Below are 21809 nucleotides of genomic sequence, written 5' to 3' on the forward strand. Positions count from 1 at the left end.
ACTGGTGAAGTCACTGGTATTGCTTCCTAGTTTTAAAGGGGGAATTAAATATACATTCAATAGGAAGCCACAACCGATGTGGCAGCTTCCTATTGGCCCGGGATCCGGCAGCCATTATTTTAATCCTGAGGGAGATTTAAACCCCCGTAACTTCCCATGTAATTATCTTGGGTGCCGATGGGTCACCAGAGCTAAAAACTGACATTTTAGTTCAGGGGAACCCTCTGGCTCCCACCCTTTTAAAAGAAAAGGGTAGGTAAAAAACAGCCCACAGTAGGATTACTTATTTAATTTAAAGAGGCAATCTAAGCAGCACTTTTTTTAAAGAATTGTTTTTTGATTGAATATATGCAGCCTTTGATTACCTTTATTGAAAACTAATTGCCTACGTTGCCAATCAATTAGTTATCTCGTGATCGATCAACAAAATTGTTACGAAGATCTTGTACTGCTGATGAGGTGGTCTAAAGCCTGCTGTAGAAAACAAAGGATGATCAGTATATTAAATCTCATTAAAAATGGCATTGTGTTGAATTTATTAAAAAGTGTTGGTAAGTGTTATCTAATACTATAGAACTGATTTGTTTAAGAAAACACACACATAGGATATTGCTTGGATTAAAATGTTGGTTTTGAGTCAGGAATCTTTTTAAATATACTTTAGGTGTTAATATGGTCTATTAAAATATGAATACTCCTTTTTGTACTTGGATTTTAATATTTGTATTAAGCTGTGTAATACGGCAGGCATAAGCTTATAGGGATCCATGTTAAAATGGATAAGAAGCAAAAAGTGACACACTGTGTGCCGAGTCATTCCATAGAGTCCCTGGCTGCAGTGGGTCATTGTATGCTGAGAAATTATGGGGAAAAACACGGTTATGTCTAAGATGTGAATGTGCTCATAGGTTATATTTATATATGCTATATGTACATAGAAATGTTTTTTTGAGGAAGAATACAGAAAGCAAAAAGGGAGGTAAGAATTACAGTAAGATTTTATTTTATACACTGATTCAGTTCAGATCAGTTTTACATTTAACATAAAGAAAACCGTGAAATCTTATGTGCTTTTTATTTTATTTTTAAATGAATCAGTTCAGTAGTATTATATAATAGTGACCTGTTATATTTTAATTTTTTTATTCAACTCTTAATGCCATTCTTAATGAGTTTTAAATCATCTTTTGATTTCTATAGCAGGTTTTAGCCCACTTCCCAAGCAGTGCAAGATTTTTGCAACACTTTACTGTTTGTGATAATTTGTTGCCAATGTTCCCAGCCGTATGAACTGTAAACTGTAACAATGGATACGGGTACCTTCATAATATAAGGATACATAATAGCTGCTGAGTTACACCGACTGAAGCAGTCATTAGGTTAGGCACACAAACTCCGGATTTATAACAGGAGCACCAAACGATTGCCAACTTAGGTTAGAATGTAGAATTATACATTGTCACATGCTTTATATATAAAATGACAAAGAAAGAAAGACGGGAACAAAGGGGGTGGGGGTGAGGAAATGTACTATTGCTGCTTTGTTTGTCATTAAAGGATGGAAAGAAAAAGGGGTACGTACTGTAGATGTTGGCTCATTTTTTTTTTTAACCCTTTTATCTTTTTATTTTCTCTAAGTATTTTAGATACATGGCCAGACACGGGAGCTTTTAGTGTTTAATCTACGAACCCTGATCATTCAACCACTGAAACAACCATAAAAGATTATAGACTATAGTTTAGGTCCTGCACTTTTCTAACCAATAAGTACAAATTTGTGAAAACCTTATTTAAATAATCGTGACTATAGTGTTTTAAGTAAAATACTCTTTTTGACTTGCACTTTTTTTTATTTTTTGTAAATAGGAGCCAGGCAAACGTTCACAGCTTTGGCGAATGAGTGGCAGCGGAATGTTGTGTCACGAAGGATCTTGTGCTCCACATAACCCTAACAAACCATCAAACGCTCGATCCATTGAGTCGTCTTTGGTATTAGACATTGCAGGTCTAGCAGCAGTCACAGATAACCGGTACTGGGTTTTTTTGTATTAAAAATGCTATAGAATCTAAACTGAAATTGTACACAATGACGAACTCTATTTTAAAAGGCATATCACATTCAATATGGCTAGTTGAGGGATAATATCTTAACGAGGCAAAATAGGATGCAGTCTCCTAGATGCCATGGTGATCATATTTAAAGCAGCAATCCCCCACTCTTTTGTTTTATTTTTCCATATAGATTTTGTTACTGAATTCGAACTGGGGGGGACATTCTGAGCTGACTTTATTTTTAGATCTGGGTACCACCCATCCCCCTCTCCCCTCACCCAGAGGTTCTTTAGATATTTACTATTTTAGTTGCCAGTATTTCAGCTGATTCAGGGGAAAAAATCGGCTTTGTTTCCAACGGGCAATTACGGAGCTGCAACATCGGTGAGGGGATGATGTTGTGGCTTCCTATTGGATGACTGGGATCGCAATGTTCGAAATTCAAAGAAGTACACTGTCATAGTAGACCAGACTTTTAACAGGGATCGCTAACACCAGCAGAATGAGAGAGTTACATAACGCAAGTTTATTCTGGCCGGAGCCAACAGGTTGCAACACAAGGCAATAGCTTACCTCAAACACAGGTTACGGGGGACTCCTAGCTCGCAAGGTACTAGGCGCGGCTGGAGATGGCTTAACAAGCATGCCGCCTTGATCCATCCGTTCAGAGTATCCTAGTAACTCAGGATACCTGCCTCGGGTCCACAGTTCGGTTTTCAGTTGGTCTCTTAACACTGAGACCAACCATGAATAACTGTTGAGCGGTGAGCGGTTGCAGTTTTTAAACTTTCCCGGCCTTCATCTGAAACATGGAATACAGGGTGTTGACCAATCGGGAGCGAGGATGGTGGAGGACAATGCTCCGGCTTTGGAGTAAATACTGTACCAGCAGGTGGGCATGTCCCACGCTAACTCCCTTAAAACTCCAACTGGCCTACATAAAGGCCAGCCCTCTGACTCATTGTGTGACCATCACGCAGCTATTTGTTACTAGCCCAGCCACACAGATAACATACGAAAATCCTAGTTGTCCCTTAACACTTTTTCTGGCCAACACACTGACCAGCCTTCTGACTCATTGTGTGCCTATCATTTGTTGCTAGCCCAGCCGCACAGACAAGCGCATTTACATATTAACGATACATAACATCACTTAATATGCGATAACCAAAGTGGAGGCCATTTTGTCCCAAGATGGCTCGGTTTAATCCTTACTTTGGTTAGCTTGCCATGCTGCCTCTTGCGTCACAAACACCAGCAACATAAATGGTAAAGATCACGGGGGGGGGGTATTTTGGAGCTAAAAAAGAGGAGCGTGGTTCAGTTCCGGAAGACCTCCTGGTTCGAATTCTGTAAAGCAAAAAAACCACCTCACTATGGAAAATTAGGGAATTGTTATATTAAGTGGACACAACATATTTGCTTTTTTTCAGAAGTTTCGCTTTTTTGGTTTTTGTTTTATGCTCTCCTGCTCCTTTCCCTCTTGTTTTATTTTTTTGCATGATGGGAACCAGGTTCCCAAGTTAACTTACGGGAAGGGGAAACCAAATTGTGGTTTAAATCTCCCACGTCACACGGGTTACTAGAAAGCCGCAATGTAATCTTCCTTTTGACCCGCATCAAGGTGGAAATTTAAAATCCAGAAAGTAACGCTAGTACATTTACCAGTATGTATCTCTGGAACTCTGTATCTGAGTGTCCTGCAGGAGGAGGAGAAGAAAGAGAGAGAGAACACCATTCAGCCCTTGGAACTTCCTGGTAACTATCCTGTACAGCAAGCATGTCAAACTCAAATGCTAACAAGGGCCAAATAAACAAGGTTTAAGTCTAGGTGGGCCGCAAAAAAAAACAAACTTAAATTTTCATAGAAACGTAGGTTTATTTCGAAAAGTAGTGTGTGTGTGTGTGTGTGTGTGTGTGTGTGTGTGTGTGTGTGTGTGTGTGTGTGTGTGTGTGTGTGTGTGTGTCACAAAACGAAAATAAAAACTAAAAAAAGCCAGATGTGAATGACTTTTGAACCCATTAACCAGTGTCAGGATGCCCCTCTTGATTTCCAAAGCAGCAATCCCGCCTGGAATCTTACCTGATCCGTAGTCCCTCAAGGTACTATACTGGAGAGGAGGTGTTTCCTACCTGTCTTCCGATGTCCCCCGTGAGAAACTTGAATCAGATCCGGAAGAAAGCAGAATAGGTTATTTCGGTGTAGGTATAGGGCAGTTAAGATAAAAACGAGAGGCGCAGAGAGAGAGAGAGGCGCAGAGAGAGTCAGGGAGACGGGCACAGGGACAGGGACACGGACAGGGGGACAGGGACAGGGACACACACACACAGACACACACACACACAGATCTCCTTCTGCACGTGCAGCTCACACAGAGATTTGACAGGGGGGAGGGGGCTGCTGTGAAGACATACCCCTGTCTGTGGGATCTCCACTGAACTGCTGAACTCTTTGCACCTCATGGAGGGGGGCGCCCATTATCTCTGGTTTACCAGGCTTCAAGGAGAATGCATTCTCTCCGCCGGGGTTTTGACTCCGCCCCCGTGTCCTCCCACACACGGCACGAGTGCAGATTGACTGCACCCGGCCACCGTACGCCTCCAGCCCCTGCAGGACATGTTTGACATGCCTGCTGTACAGTATCGGAACCCAGTGACTTGGAACGGCGCTAAATAACAGTGCTAGTGCAAAAATATATATATAAAAGTGGATTATAGGGTGTAACTAAAAAGATTCTCAACCTTCACAGGGAATATGTACTGATTCCCTTACAAGTAGTATGCATCCAGGGTAGGAAGGGAGCGATGGTATCAGGAACACCCAAAAAAGAATAAAGGGGAATAATGGTGCAGTAAGTAAACACAGAATGTGGATCTATGACAAATCTTGGCTCTAATAAAATGCCTACTTACAACAAGTAGGTGTTAAAACAGCAAATATTGATGTAGAAACAAGAGGTGGTTCGTGGAGACTTCCACTCGTAGTAACAGGTAGGTGTTACAGCAGCATATACTGGTGTTGAAATGGGAGATGATTCATGCAGGCTTCCACTCGCAGTCAGGGTCATGCAAAACAGGGAGAGGCCATAGTGTAGATCATAAAAACGTAAGACATGTACTCACATTGTGTACATAGAACAAAATCACATAAGATTTTACTTGAGGCAGTAGGTCCCCATTGGGGGTGTGATTATGCTCCTGAGGAAGCCGTTTCATACAGCGAAACGCGTAGAGCCTGCTTGCTTGCAGCACAGCTGTAATACAGTCTGGAAGCTGCTCCATCTTTGAAGGCACAGAGTCTGCACTGCGATCCTGCCGTCCCCTTCTCTGTCTACTCCAAGCCGGAAGTCGTCAGTCCAAGGCCCGGACGTGACGTCAGATGCTCTCCATCCGCGATCCTGCGAGGGGTGACTCTCGTGGAGGGACTTTGAAGTGGCTGCAGCTCTAACATCTCGTTTGCTGACCTACTACCTCAAGTAAAATCTTATGTGATTTTGTTCTACACAATGTGAGTACATTGAGTACATGTCCATGTCTTATGTGCTTTTAAATATAAAACTTACGTTTTTATGATCTACACTATGGCCTCTCCCTGTTTTGCATGACCCTGACTGCGAGTGGAAGCCTGCATGAATCATCTCCCATTTCAACACCAGTATATGCTGCTGTAATAGAAAAGAATAGAGGCTGGGGCGCTCCCTTATTTATTAGGCTTGTTGTATGGCCTATTTTTAATGTATAACCAAAATAAGGGGTAGTGTATACTTGCCCTTGTTGTTTTTTGCAGCTGGACCTGTAGAGAAGATAAAGCCCGGAATCTTCTTGAAATGGCAGTAGAATCGATGGATCGGTCAGCGCATGGATTTTTTTGCTCACAGGATGAAAAGAGAAAAATGGGGGACACGTGATTAGTGTTTAAATAGACAAAACATTTAACCAATGATACAATGTGGTTGTCTAAAATTGATCTTGTTAAAAATAAAATAAAATAAAATAAAAAATTAAATAAATAAAAAATATATGTGTATATATATATATATATAATGGAGAAGGGAAAATGTATATACCTTGGTTAAAAGCCTGAATTCGGGCTTGGATGGAAAGGTCTGAATAAAAACCACTTCATAAATTTTAAAAGTTTTTGAATGGAATTCTGTTGTTAATGGTGGGATGAGGGATGTTAAATAAAAGCTGTAAGAACGGTGGGGGCAGGTGATTGGCGCGCTCCTGCGCAGCCTGCTGCCAAACAGGGACGGTTGATGCTGTTAGTGCAGTACTATGCAGCCTACTGTCTGGCTAAAAATAGTGATGCTGGTTTGGCAGTGTCCATTGTATTTAAATGTTGCCGGAAGCAGTAGCTTCCTCCTCCTTCTACTTGAGGTGGTATGAGGTGCTAGTTTAGTAAAAGATTATAACAAGATAAAATAGAGTTTCTGGTGTGGGGGTGACTGCCTACTCCTCCTAATGGAGGCGGTTTGCAAGTGACTTCTCTCCCGGGTGCCCGATTCAAAGGAAGGAAGGGCCAAAACCGGTGAGTGGGTGAAAAATAAGTTTATTAAGTGCATAAACAGCAAACATGAAAAACACTTACAATACAGCTTAGGCAACAGCCCAGCCTCAGCTCGATCGTCCGATGGCGCTCCTCCGACCGGTGTATCCCCCGTGATCGCGTCCGATGGCGGGAACCGGAAGGGGAGGGCTTACCGGATGTCAACAGGCTGGCTGGGTCCTTCAGGTAATGGGCTCCGGCAGGGAACTACGCGTTTCGCAATGATGCTTCGTCAGGTTCCTCTTTTTTATTTTATTTTATTTTTAACAAGATCAATTTTAGACAACCACATTGTATCATTGGTTAAATGTTTTGTCTATTTAAACACTAATCACGTGTCCCCCATTTTTCTCTTTTCATCCTATGCTGCTGTAATACCTACCTGTTACTACGAGTGGAAGTCTCCACGAACCACCTCTTGTTTCTACATCAATATTTGCTGTTTTAACACCTACTTGTTGTAAGTAGGCATTTTATTAGAGCCAAGATTTGTCATAGATCCACATTCTGTGTTTACTTGCTGCACCATTATTCCCCTTTTTTCTTTTTTGGGTGTTCCTGATACCATCGCTCCCTTCCTACCCTGGATGTAAACCATCCTGTACAAACATAAAGAAAGGGGGAAAAGGGGGGGGGGGGGGGCGGGTGGTAGGGGAGATTTGGGCTCTAAAGAAAACGCTTACAGGGTTTGAGAGAACAAGAATGTAAATCTCTAAACTATACCTGTTTGGGGGTTCATTGTGAGGGTATGACTGTAATGTAATACAAAATCTGATGAACAATCTTTACAACGTACTTTTTTCTCTAACAATTTCTGTATGGAAATGTAAAATTGGATTGTATCGTAACTTCTTAGTGTCTGTTATTTTGAAAATGTTTTTATACACTGTCAAATGTAAGTGTAAAACAGTCATTACTTTCTTAGGTATGAACCATTGATGTTGAGGAAACCAGATCGCCGGCGCAGTACCACCCAAACCTGGAGTTTTCGTGATGGGAAATTAACCTGTAGTTTGCACGGCTTGGTGGTCCAGGTCAGTTGACCAATAAAGAAAAGTGTGTGTGTGTGTGTGTGTGTGTGTGTGTGTGTGTGTGTGTGTGTGTGTATATATATCAGAGGTGTTGAAGAAATTATTTGCCCTTGTATTTACAAGGGAGGAGCAAATTGCAACAGGAAGAAGCCACAAACTCTATATTAACGAACAATTGGTTATCTGAGGAAGAAGTGAAGTGCATAGGCGGCTTGATAAAATTAAAGTAAATAAAGCACCTGTCTCCGATAGCTCTTTAAGAACCCTTGGGTGCATGCCAAGTTCAGCCAAATTACATTTAGTATTCAAGGACTCCATTTCCACAGGCTCAGTACCACAAGATTGGTGTAAAGTAGACGTGGTTCCTATATTTAAAAAATGAGCTGGATCACAACTGGGGAATTACAAACCTGTAAGCCTGACATCAATAGTGGAAAAGTTGCTTGAAGATTTAGTATGGCTGGGGGGCTCAACAATTTCTCAGGGGGGTGCTGAACCGAGTCCCGCGCTTATAGAGGTCCCATGCTCTTCCCCACAACATTTAAATGGATTGCCGGGGGAGAGCGTGGGGCCTCTGTAACTGCCTTACCTTCTCTCCGTCTTCTCCTCCTGTGTCTTCTGATAGCGACGATGCATCGCCATGACAACGTGGTGATGTCGCAGAGATGAGCAGATCTGCCGAAGAGCAGATAAGAGGGCGGGGGATGGGGGTGCAACTTCAAATGTTTGTGCACCCCTGTAGTACAGGATAATATCCAGGAATACCTATAGGATAAAAAATAAAATGTAAGATGACATGGATTTATGAAGAATAGGTTGTGCCAAACTAACTTAATTCGTTTCTTTGAGGACGCAACTAGGAATTTAGACCAGGGCAATGCAGTTGCTGTGATCTACTTAGATTTTGCAAAAGCTTTCCATAGAGTGACGGAAGAGGTTAGCGTAGAGAATAAAGGAAATTGTTCTCGGTGAAAATATTTGCACCTGGATTGAAAACTGCTTGATATGAATGGAACCTTTTTACATTGGGCTAAAGTGGTGCGTGGAGTACCTCAGGGATCGGTACATGGACCCCTGCTTTTTAACGTGTTTATTAATGACCTTGAGGTTGGCATCGAAAGCAAAGTCTCTATCTTTGACACTAAATTGTGTACCATTGTAAAATCAAAGCAGGATGTAATTTCTCTCCAGAAGGACTTGAATAGACTGGAAACTTGAGTATGCAGATGCGATTTATTACGTATACAAGTATGTTTATGCATTTGGGAAACCAGAATAAAAGAGCTACACCAGGCTTAGCAATAGTGGCCAAAGTCATGTAGTAGCTGCAATGGCAAATAAGATCGTATCTTGCATTAAAGAGGGTATGTACGGAAGGGAAGTAAGCATAATTACGCCACTCTATAAAGCATTACGAAGACTGTACCTTGAATATGGAGTACAGTTTTGGGCACCACTTTATAAAAAAGACACTAGAAAAAGTATAGAGGAGAGGCGCCAAATTAATAAAGGAATGGAAAATCTGACTGAAGAGGAGCAGCTAGCTAAGTTAGATTTGTTTATATTAGAAAAGAGGCGTCTAAGAGGGGATATGATAACTATATACAAATATATTCGGGGTCAATACAAGGAGCTTTCAAAAGAACTATTCATCCTAAGGGCAGTACAAAGGACTCGGGCCATCCCTTAAGTTTGGAGCGAAGGAGATTTCAGCAGCAACAAAGGAAAGGGTTGTTTACAGTAAGGGCTGTTAAAATGAGGAATTCATTACCCATGGAGATTGTGATGGCAGATACAATAGATATCTTAATAAAAAGGTTGGACATCTTTTTAGAAAGGAAAGGTGTACAGGAATATACCAAATAAGTAAACGTGAATGATTTTGATCCAGTGAGAAGTCTAATTGCCATTATTGGATTCTGTAAGGAAATACTTTTTTCCACTTATGAGACATCCATCATTGGATAATGTTTCAGTGGGGAGGGGGTGGGGGGTTGTTTGCCTTCCTCTGTATCAAAATACTGTAAATACTAATATAGGATAAGTATCTGTTGTCTAAATTTAACTTGGGTTGTTGACCTTGATGGACCTGTGTTTTTTTTTTGTTTGTTCTAAACCTCCCCTAATATGTAACTATAGATATAGATTGTATAAGGACCATTTACAATAATGCCATAACAATTAGATTAAGATACAAACATGATTAGGATCAGCAAGGGAGTACGACTGGGAGACACCATTTCACCAAAGCTTTTCACAGCAACACTTGAAGAATTGTTCAAGACATTGCATTGGGAACTAAAAAAGATTCAAAATCATTGGTGAATACCTACAATTTGCAGATGACCTTGTTAGATTTGCCACCAGTTCAGAAGACGACCTGCAACAAATCAGAACTCGCCATGACAAGTAAGAAAGTGGGTCTCCATCTGAATCTCGGCAACACCAAAATGATCAACAAATGTGTCAACTCTGCAAAGATCGAAATAAATGAAATAGAACTAGAAGTCAAAAACTGTCTACCTTGGCTGGCAAGCAACAATGGATTGGAACTTTTTGAATGAAATCAATAGGAGAATGAAGATGGGATGGGATACTTTTAGACAAAACAAGATAAACTTCCAAGGGAACCTTCCTCTTTGCCTCAAGGAAAGTTTTCAACCAGTGTATTCTGCCTGTGCTCACGTATGAATGTGAAACTTGAACCTTAAATGCAAACCTCATTCAGAAGTTTCAGACAACTCAAAGAAGTATGGAGATATGTATGTTGGGTATTACCTGAAGAGATCTCAAAAAGAATAAATGGGTGGTGGTTTAAGTTTGTTTTCTAAATTTGAGTGTGTGTTTATGCATGCGTTTATTTTTTATACATACTGTAGTATTACACTTGGTTGCCATTTGTGTGTTTATTAGCTTTTACTATTTCTTTTAAACACTAGGCAAGAAATGGGGTTTCAGGTTTATATGATGGAGCTGAAGTAGTCCTTGGCCCTGATACATCATTAGAACTTCTGGGGCCAGTTCCCATAGAACAACAATTTATAAACCAGAAGATGAGACCTGGTTCTGGAGTTCTCTCTGTCAGAGTCATCCCAGATGGACCCACACGAGTTTTACAGGTATAGCCTCTTCTTAGTGTTTAACGTGAAGTACAACGTTCTTAAGCACTTGTACAAGCAGTCACTGCTGGTATTTGAGAGGATTGAAATCCATTGTGGAGCTGTTCCTGTATACACGTTCATTGTTTATTCTTTGCCTTTCCCCAAAAAGCTCCCATACAAATGTAGTATTATTTCGAGTGGTTATTACACATACATTTCCTCTTGTGATCAAACCAGATTTACAGCAATATTGCAATGATGATCTACTGGTGCAGGTTGCATACAGTAGCTGCAATAAAATAATCACATACTTGCAATACAGTAGAATGTAAAATAAAAATGATATAGGAATACATAGTTGCCATAACTATGAAAGAATTGGTAGATGAGCTTAGAAAAAGAAGGGTGGCTAGCCGTCTTTTGTCAAGTAACAAATGAGTGTCGTACGATTCCTCCTATTAGACCAACAGATCGATAAGTAGCAAGATTTTAAACTTCACAGGCTATATCTGAAACACTATCCTGTAAAGTTCAGAAGCTTGTAACCTGTCAACTATCTGCTGGTTCAATTAAAGGAATCATACTATCTACTACTTCTCCCTCGTTTATTCCTTTACTAGGTGAGATTAGTAACCTCAGAGGTAAAATTACTTATTTCTCACAAGGGTGTCTTTTTGAACTATATAAAGGAATAGCGGATCATTCCCTAAACTTTGTTTGGCTAGAGAAACAATGGTTTATGACATGGTTACCCAGCAATGTGCTTCCTTAGTAACTTTGAATTCAATGGACCAGGTGGTACCCAACTTGAAGTTTGGGAAAGTGTAGCTGTGTTTGTTTAAACATAAGCTTATTGTGGAGTGCGCACTCATTAATTAAGCCTACATTCCTTCATCAATGATAGAGAAATCTTAAGCAAGCCTTGGTTAATTAGTTATTGGTGGAACAGCTTGTGTTGAATAGATAATCACGAGCTTGGTGTTCTATTTAATTCTTTGTTTTCCAGATAACTGACTTTAATCAGCGCAGAAGTGATCGTTTTTCAAGTGAACTGGATGAACTTACAGAACTAGACCTGAGAAAGTTAAGGAGTCCAGATGCGGAACAAGAGTTAGAAGTATGAGAATTTTTCTGTAATGATTTCACTATGTAGCAATGAATACAATGTATTTTGCCTCCTATGGCTCTGTAGTTGATTCAAAGGAAAGTCTATGGTTTGTGTGCACACTTATTTGTATATGTATATCCATAAATGTGTGTGTATCATAAATCACAAAGAATTGTTTTTTTTTCCAGGTTATTGTAAATTTAGAAGGTGGAATAGGTATTTCATTCGTTAATAAAGTACCAGAAGAACTGGTGTTTGTGAGCCTCACAGGAATTAATATTCATTACACACATTTGGCTGCCAGTCAGGTGCTGGAACTCAGCATACAAGATGTCCAGGTATGTTTGCAGTTTTTTGTTTTTTTTGCATATCTGTGCATGTTTCTTAACATAATTTGATAATTAAACAAAACACGTCTTCCAGCAATTACTGCAGGAGATGCATTATTATTATAATAATAATATTTTTATATATAATATATTTATTTATTCCTCAAAACCAGTGGTTACACAGTCCAGTCCTCAAAAACTCCCAGTAGGCCAGGTTTTTTTTTTTTTTAATTTTTGTATTCGTTTTTGAATAACATGAAACTTTATAAATACAATAATTCATGGGGAAAAACTGATCAATAACTACTATAGCCCTACACTCCCAACCCCCCCCCCCCAACACACACACCATTGCTCATATATTATCTCTGAAACTTGTAAGAACACAAGATATTGCCACAAAACAAAGACACCATCCCGATATCTTCATTTCAGAATAAATAAATCTATACATTTACTGCTGCGACACACTTTATTCGAGCAAATACCCAGTATGTACCTGGCAGATACCTGGAATGCGCCGCTCCTCACCTCTGACAAGCCCCGTTGCGTTTGCCTTCCCAGCCATGGTTCATGCCTGGCTGACGGGCGGCTGATCTGTTAAATGATAATGATTAGGATTTAATAGGCTGCAATGCTTCGCGTGTCTACCAGATGGCATAAATTCATGAATTGTAATGCAGTGTATATATATATATATATATATATATATATATATATATATATATATATATATATATACTGTGCAGTATTGCAGCCAGCGGGAATAAAATGCTTCAATCCCTGCCTGGAAAGTAACGCAATGCACTCGGGCAGAAAACAGTCACAAACCTCAATACACCCGAGTATACGCGAATTCGTGGGACTAGCCGAGCTCGAATAAAGTGTGTCGCCAGTGTATATGAAAGAAAAATTTTTTTTTCTTATTTTTATCATCTATATACTATAACTCCCTGCATCCTTGTCTTGTTATGATAGTTATGCATTTTCAAATAAGATAAGAAAGGAAACCAGCTATCTATAAATTTTGAATATTTTTGTCGTATGGAAAAAGTTATGCTCTCTAAAGCACACATCTCCCATGCTCTAGTCAACCATTGTGTCATATTTGGTGCCGATACAGTCTTCCAGTTAGAAGCAATGCACAATCTGGTGGCTAATAGTAAATGTGTGATTAGAAAACTGGAGTTAGATTTAAGGACATACTTTTTATCCACATCTACTGCACCAAACACAATCACTAAAGGATCCAACTGGAGACTAAAACCATTAATTTATTTTATGATTTCTAAAACTTTTATCCAAAAGGTTTGTATTTTAGAGCAAGACCACCATATATGAAAAAACTAACCTTCCATAGAACAGTTACGCCAACATCTGTCTGAGACTGTAGGATATACAGCTGAACCCCTTTTATAACGCGGTGCTCGGGGTTCACATACTGAGACCGCGTTATAACCGGGATCGCAAGATTGCCACCGTGATCAGGGATTCCTCAAGGACTTACTCAGCATATGCAGCTCTCCTCTCCCTGCTTCATCAGGCTGCGTCCACGTGCGCGGCGCTTACTTACGCTATCCCAAGCTTGGTGCTTGGGGTGACAGTTCAATTTGACTTTCCAGCGCAGAAGTGGGTCACATAACCCTTCACTGACCAATGACAGACCAATAGTAAATTTATAAATTATTATTTTATATAATACACATGCAAGAATTGAATATGCTAGTGCAGTTCTCTAACTGCTCTCACCCTCCCCCCATTCTCTCCCTTCCCTTCCCTCCCATTCTCTCCCTTCCCCCCACCCCCATTCTCTGTATCCCTTCCCTCCCCATTCTCCCGCTCCCTTCCCCATTCTCTCACTTAACTCCCCATCCCCTATTCTCCCCCTTCCCTCCCCCATTTCTCTCTCCATCCCCTACCCCATTCTCTCTTACTCTCTTCCTTCACTCCTCCATTCTCTCTCTCCCCCCTCCATTCTCTCTCTACCCCCCCATTCTCTTTCCCCATCCCCCTATTCTCCCTCTTCCCTCCCCCCCCCCACCCCTGTGCATAAGCTCACACAGCCACTGACCTGCGCAGAGACTCGCACAGCCACTGACCTGCGCAGAGACTCGCACAGCCACTGACCTGCGCAGAGACTTGCACAGCCACTGACCTGCGCAGAGACTCGCGCAGCCACTGACCTGCGCAGAGACTCGCACAGCCACTGACCTGCGCAGAAACTCACACAGCCACTGACCTGCGCAGAAACTCACACAGCCACTGACCTGACACTGACCATATAAAAAGACTGACCATCACATAAACACACACACTGTCCAACATGAACCAGCTCTATGAGGAGCAGCCATGCAGGCGCCCCCTGTGACTGTAACTTCATGTTTCTCTCTTCATATTTCTGGCTCCATTCCTGCCGATCCTGGCCCCGCCCCCTTTTCCTCTGCAGCCAAAACCAGGACATTTTAAACATTTTCAAATAGGTGTCAGGACATGTGCAATAAATCCGGGACTGTCCCGGCTAAACCTGGACGTCAGTGTATTATATCTGCAGAGTACAAAATAACCATAGTGTGACACTCAATCATGACAGAAATGTCTTACCATAACTATATACAGATTAATTTTTAATTTAAAGGTAAATCTTTAGTCTCTATGATAAACATGGTCTCCTCCAAGTTATAATCCTGTATTAACAGTGCTCTCCAGTGTATTGCCAAATGTAACTGGCAATGGCCCATATTTACTAACCAGTGCTATTCCAAGAGACACATTACAGTGCTGGTGTCACACCGCTTAGTGAATATGGCCCAACATGTTCACAAGGTAAAGATTGGGTGATAAATGCTTTTGATGCTGCAATTACATTAGTCTAATCGTTAAGTCACCATCTACACTAATTTGGTAACTTTGACTGCAAAGTGTCCTGGATAAATCGGATGACACTGCAGTGGAGCAAACAATACTCACAATATATCCCCTTGCCAACTACAAGATGTATTTATTTGTATTAATAAATCAGTCATTTGGTTACCCTAATAAACATAACATTGTAATTAAGATGGTCCTACAGTACATTTGATTGTGCCATAGGGAGATCTCTGCACACACGGACCCACACCAGACGTTCTTGTGATAAGAATGTAATAGTTGCTGTATGTTGTAGGAACTATTTATTCTGCATTACCACTGATGTTTACACCAAAATCATTTTCAATCCTGGGATCATTAAAATGTGAACAGATTTTTTTCGAATGTAGTTCTATATCTAGTATTGGTATTCTAAAAGGATATTTTTAAAATATCATTACTGCAATGTTTGCCAAACCTGCAATTGTAAAATGTTACTTCTATCCATTAATTCATCAGAGATTTTTTTAAATTTTATATTAAATATGTATTTCACAAATATACATGTTTGTTTAAATGAGTTTAAAGATGGCTAAGAGACAAATATTTTTTACTGAAATTTACCTCCTGATGGATATCTATTGTTTTAAATCCATCTATTTTAAATAAAAAATGGGATGGTCACACAGTAAAATATAACTTATTTCTCTTCCCCCCCTCCCCCCCTCCCTAACCCCCCTCCCTCCCTCCCTAACCCCCCTCCCTCCCTAACCCCCCTCCCTCCCTCAGGCTGATAACCAGTTAATTGGCTCCACTCAGCCGGCTATGCTTTATGTTACCCCAAAGAGCAGTGAAAATGAGGAAGTTGAGCATGGATCTGCTATACAAGTTAATGCAATGAAGGTTCCTAGTAAGAATGCTCTCACTGATCTGTACAAGGTAATGCAACATGACTAACAGTTTGCTTTCATTTATGTTCTTCCGTGTTGTATATCTGCAAGGTAGTCTATATTTGATAGTGTTTCTACGATTTTTTTAGATTAGGGTTAATAAAATTAAAACCTGTTTGTGCGCTGATACATTTTAATAAACAAACACAGTAGCTCTTCTTTGTAGTACAGTACAGGCATACTCCGGTTTAAGGACACTCACTTTAAGTACACTCGCGAGTAAGGACATATCGCTCAATAGGCAAACGGCAGCACATGCATGCGCCTGTCAGCACGTCCTGAACAGCAATACCGGCTCCCTACCTGTACCGAAGCTGTGCGCAAGCTGGGAGAGTATAGAGTCTGTTACAAATGCGTTATTTACATCAGTTATGCACGTATAGGACGATTGCCGTACAGAACATCCTCGATAAGTGGAAAAAAGGTAGTGCTTCACTTTAAGTACATTTTCGCTTTACATACATGCTCTGGACCTTTAGCGTACGTTAATGCGGGGTATGCTTGTAGTTGTATATTGAATTCACAAGTCTATCCTTCAGGTACTGTATACTAACACCTTAGAAGGGAAGTAACATTATAGGTTGGAGATTAGTAAGTCTGCATTTCTAGTCCTCATACTTGTGGCCAATTCATAATGTTACAATGATGACAGTTTTTTTTTTATTATTAATTTCGCAGACCGTATAAGGTACTGCCATAGGAGATAAGCCTGTACATTGTTTAATAGAAAGTATAAGCCTAAGATCCATTTTCAGATAAAATGAAAGATGAGATGTCTCTACTTCTAGCTGATCATTTTTTAGCTTCATTATTTGACATGGTAAAAACAAGTAATAGACTTTATGAAAAGGACAAAAGTGTTTTAGTGTAATATATATACAGTGCATAAAACGTAATTAAGTGAAGAATAAAGGGTAAATATAATTACTTAATACAGCCCTTTTAGATGTACTGCTCCAGATGAATCTTTCCAGGGTCAGAGAACGCAATGTAGAACAGGAGCACAGCTCTCAAGATCTTGTGAGCTGCACTTCAGTTCTAAATGTTATCAAAAGGGTATGTTGATGCACATCAGTTATAACTCCAAATCCATTTTGTCTGGAAAGTATTTGTAATTATGTGTAGAACTACTAGTTGTTCTAACAACTTCAAGGTCATACTAAATCTTGGATATGTTTCGTTCTAGCACCTAATGATCACAGCTCAAAAGTTTACTGTGCAGATTGAGGAAAAATTACTTCTGAAACTGCTGAGCTACTTTGGCTTTGACCAATCGGAATCAGGTATGATACTGTATAAATTGGCTTCTTGTGCGAGATGTAGAAAATACTATTTTTATATGGCATTCAAAAGATAAATGTGCATTCTGTACTCTGAACCTGCTCAATGTTCTATGGTATGTGTCTGTAAAAATACATATGTGGTTGTATATTTTTTGTTTTTAATTTCTTTAGTAATTTTGTAAAGTTACTATATACCAGAGTATTATAACGCTTTAAGCATATTATGATATCTTTGTGTACTAAAGCTCTCACCAAAGGAGCATTGTGTTATGGAACTCGTGTGTCTTCAAGAACCAGTGGCCACACTTGTCTTAAGGATTAACCAATGCACTTGCACACAGGTATAGGCGGCTAATTTGCATAAGAATAGAATGTTAATGTTTGTGTCAGAGACCTAGTCTAATTTAGTGCCCAGAGGTTTAACCCTTTGAGTACCAGAGGGTTCGCGGCACCAAAGTGCATTCGCGATCACATGACTGCTTCTCCACTGATTATGGGACGGAAGGGGGGGGGAGGAGTCCTCCCATTCTATGAAGTGTCAGATCGCGTTCTGAGTATGATCTTCATTAGAAAAACAAGCTAGGTTATTATGATGTACCGACTGTCATGTGGAGCCTCTAGAGTGCCAGACCCCATGATGTAGAGTAGTAGCTATATCCAAAGGACACCCAAAGGTTTAAGAACTACTGATCCTAAGTGGATATTACAGCATTTATATTGTCACATTCCTCTGTGTTTCCTTAACACCATCATTGTGCTGCACCCTTCAGCCCTGATTGGGTTAATCCTAATATGTGCCCATATTTTGGAGGCCTGTCAAGCAGCAAAAGTTATTATTTTTTTTTTTTTGTAAAAAGATATAAAACAGTGTACTGTATATAGTTTGGGACAGGTACTATTAATAAAACTGGGCAACATTATTCTAAATGTAATGAGTTGAGAAACTGGTATTTCTAAATGGAAGTATTATTCTGTGCATAAAATATCTGTACTTTTGCTGTATTTTTTATTTTTATGTTTTGTAAAAAGTAGAAGCATATTTCAGTGAATTTGCCAAGCTTTTTTGAATGCCTATAAAACATGAAACAAACAGATAAAGGGGGGGTCCCCACTCAGCTGATACTGTCAAAATACGTACTAGAGGGTGCTGTAGGGAAATGGGGTAGAACATGTACACACAAGAAAAGAATCCCTGTAGTAAGCATGCAGCCTCTACTGAATGAAATAATTTTTTATAAATTGTATAAGTGTACTTTACTGAGAAAACCAAAACTATTGTAAAACCTGTTGAGCGCTGTATGTACCTGAATTTCTCTAGTAGGGTTGCGACCTAATTAGATACTTTTACCCTCTAGAACCAGAAAGATACCCCTATAGTGGTTGATATTGTTAATATGCCCTTATATTAGTGTAGTGAAATAGGCTTATATATAAAAATATACACTTACTCAAATCAAGCCTCACATTAGATGTCCCCTATAGGTTGGGAGACACATATTGTGAATTTAGGCTCTATAGTGTTCAGATCTCTTCGATAAAGCAACAAAAAATAAATAATTTATTAGTGTATGACCGTAGCTTTTAATACAAGCTCAGGATGGAAACAAGAAAAACGTTAGGGTTGCAGATTGCACACAACCAAAACAGTGAGCACCTAAGTTCATTGGAGGTGCAGTGTGTTCTCTGCAATAGTGACAAACAATAATGGGAAAATGTACGTGTGCAGTGATAAATAAGACAGAGAGAGTAGCTGGCTATGGCTTGTGGCTGCCTCCGGGGCCCCCATCTTAGTTTACTGACTGTTCGATCTGCGTAGTGGCATATACTGCCGGTTCCCGACCGAGACTTAGCGTTTCAATCGCACTGATGACGTCAGCGTATCTGTGTCATCCAAACCCTATGTTTATATGCATGCCACTACACAGATCGCACAGTCACATAAACTAAGATGTTGGCCTCCGGAGGCAGCCACTAGCCATAGCCAGCTACTTCCTGTCTTATTTATCACTGCACACCCATGTTTGCTATACACCATGGGGTTATCTATAGTTTTATAAAAATGGGAACCGAATGGAGATAGGGTTCACAGCGGTACATGTCGGGGAGTCACTACCCTGATACCACAAAGGGTTCTGTAATCCTACCTAATGGTGACCGGCACTTTTAAGTACATTTTTACAGAGCTGTTGATTTTTGTAGGTAAGCGCAAATTAATAATATAGCAAACAAGGATATAAGTGAAGTAGTCAATAAGTGCAAGGTATTGGTGCAGCACCGAAAAACACAGTCCCTGTGTCAAAGAAATATGAAAGGCAAATAAGGGGCACAAACCAAACCAATAGGTGTACAAAGATAATGGCTTACACCAGTGGTGTGCAAACTGGGTGGCGTGTGATTTTTTTTGGGGGGGGGGGGAGGAGGGGGGAGGGGGAGACGGACGGACGCGGGTGGTTGCACAGGTCCCGTGCTCTTCCCAAATGCATTTAAATTAAATTCCGGGGAACCGCGCGAGGCCTCTGCAACCTCTACTTACTGAGATTCAGACAGCTTCAGGGTGTGTGACCATGGCTACGCAGCGTCATGTGACGTCACGGTTGCTATGGTAACGTGGTGTCAAATGATGCCGTGGGTTACGTGATGTCACACGACCCATTTGACGCTGCGCGAGGTAAGGAGGAGAGGGGGGTGCGCGCGCAACAACGGAGGAGAGCAGACAAGGGGTGCGCAGCAAAAAATGTTTACGCACCCCTGGCTTACACTACACAGTAGTTAATTGCTGGATGCTGGAATAAGTCATATAGGGGCTTATTGGGTCCAGATCTGCATGAGATATAGGAACCCACTGGATCCAATACTGGTGGACTAACAGAAATGGGGAAAGAAAAAATACAATAGTGAAACGAAAAATGGCAACTCTCAAACAGATGAAATATAAGACTCTAGATTTGTAATTTCCAGGAGAGGTGTATATTCTAATCTCTCCTGGTTCTTGGGTATGGATGTCAAACGGTCAGAATCCGCCGTAGTTACTGGCTTCAAGCCAGAATTTGCAGCAACTGCATTGGCCGGTCCTGTGTCCCTCTGCGATCAGCACAGCACAGTTGCTTCCGCTTTGCTCTGCTCCGTGACGTCAGCGCGTCACGTCCCTCGGAACCCGGATGGGATTCCCGCAATGCATTGGAGAACAGATAGAGCGTTGAGCTGGGAACCTGGACTTGGAGATTGCTGTACCAATCCTAAGCGTTTCGTTCAGCAAATGAACTGCCTCAGAGATTATGGGTGATAATAGTCCCAAGTGTCTTTATATACCCTAACGAATAACTGAAGTACAAAGTGCAAGGGACATTTGTATAAATACATTATATATAAAATCAATCATAATAGATACATATAAACTCTACATAATATAATAACAATAACACTTTTTAATCTATATATCAAAAAAATCTAAATGGTTAATGTAAATCCATAACAAATACTCAGAGAATTTAATATGGCCACTAGATGGCACTATTATAACTTGTATTCAGTATATAAACTCATCAAGAGTAATTTATAAGACGTACAGTAACGAGGGAAGGGGAATAACTGATCGCAATAAGGGGAAAAAGGGGGAGAGAAAACAAAAACACGCAAAGATGAGTGGATAAAAGAATTGATGTCGATATCGATGTCCGAGCCATTAGGATACCATTTATTTAAATGAGTGATACCAAAAGGATTCTCACTGACAGAACAGTTAATCTGTTTCGCCCTCTCCAGTTCTGAGGTACTGACTCGATCCTTAAATAGGATAAGCCTCTGGGGTCAGATTGGTGGTGTTTTTTAAAATGAAGGGACACATTGTGTGACTAATCCCATAATAATATTCCTAAAGTGTCCTAAAATTCTGACCCTTAACGGTCTTCTAGTTCTCCCAACGTACTGGAGACCGCAAGGGCAACATAATAAATACACATGTGATCGGTTTTACAATTAATACATTGTTTGGTCTTAAATGCTTTTTTTGTGCTATTCGAATACAAAGAATCCGATTTGGCTTTGCAAAACTGACAAGCCTTGCATTTAAAAAAACCTAAAGGTCTGCTCATCATCCTGCCTGTTGCACTACTACACGCCGTCCTTCTCGGTAGTGCCGTAGGTGCCGGTTTACATTTTAAATTGAGGGAAATTGAGGGAAAGATCATTTGTGGCAGGATAAGACAGGGAAGCTCTGCTACAACCCAGGGTGACCAATAAAGACAATAGAATTCCCTTTGTGGACCACCTTTGGTTCAGAGAGTAGAATGATTGGTCGTCTCATTAACAAATGTTAATATTTGATCAAGGCTGATGAAAAATTGAATGCAAAGCTTACGGGGCCTCCCCTTAAATCATACAGAAGGGCTGCTAGCATCAAAGACGCATTGGTTAGGGCTGACTTAGGATCCAGTAAATCCTCTGATACTAGATTTCTGGGGACCTCTACCAACTTTAGGGAAGGCCCCTTCAGTTAGGGATCCTGTCCTTTTAGTGGTTAGCGAGCTTAGTGCCACAGCTGCTTCATTGAACTATCGCTA

General features: G+C 40.4%; 1 protein-coding gene across 5 annotated transcripts in view; it reads left to right on the forward strand.

Moving 5' to 3' along the window:
* The window catches only part of VPS13D (vacuolar protein sorting 13 homolog D), a 241678-nt gene that overhangs the window by 96459 nt on the left and 123410 nt on the right, over positions 1-21809 (forward strand). For 4 of the 5 annotated variants that reach the window (XM_075605047.1, XM_075605049.1, XM_075605050.1 and 1 more), the window contains 7 exons: positions 1867-2030; positions 7527-7635; positions 10572-10751; positions 11740-11850; positions 12030-12179; positions 15807-15956; positions 17154-17250. In XM_075605047.1, the coding sequence (XP_075461162.1) occupies positions 1867-2030; positions 7527-7635; positions 10572-10751; positions 11740-11850; positions 12030-12179; positions 15807-15956; positions 17154-17250 (961 nt within the window). Of the gene's footprint in view, positions 1-1866; positions 2031-7526; positions 7636-10571; positions 10752-11739; positions 11851-12029; positions 12180-15806; positions 15957-16904; positions 17004-17153; positions 17251-21809 lie in introns of those variants that run through there. The other variant, XM_075605051.1, reaches the window with a different exon arrangement.

The sequence above is a fragment of the Ascaphus truei genome, chromosome 6 (assembly GCF_040206685.1).
Source record: "Ascaphus truei isolate aAscTru1 chromosome 6, aAscTru1.hap1, whole genome shotgun sequence".
Lineage (NCBI taxonomy): Eukaryota > Metazoa > Chordata > Amphibia > Anura > Ascaphidae > Ascaphus > Ascaphus truei.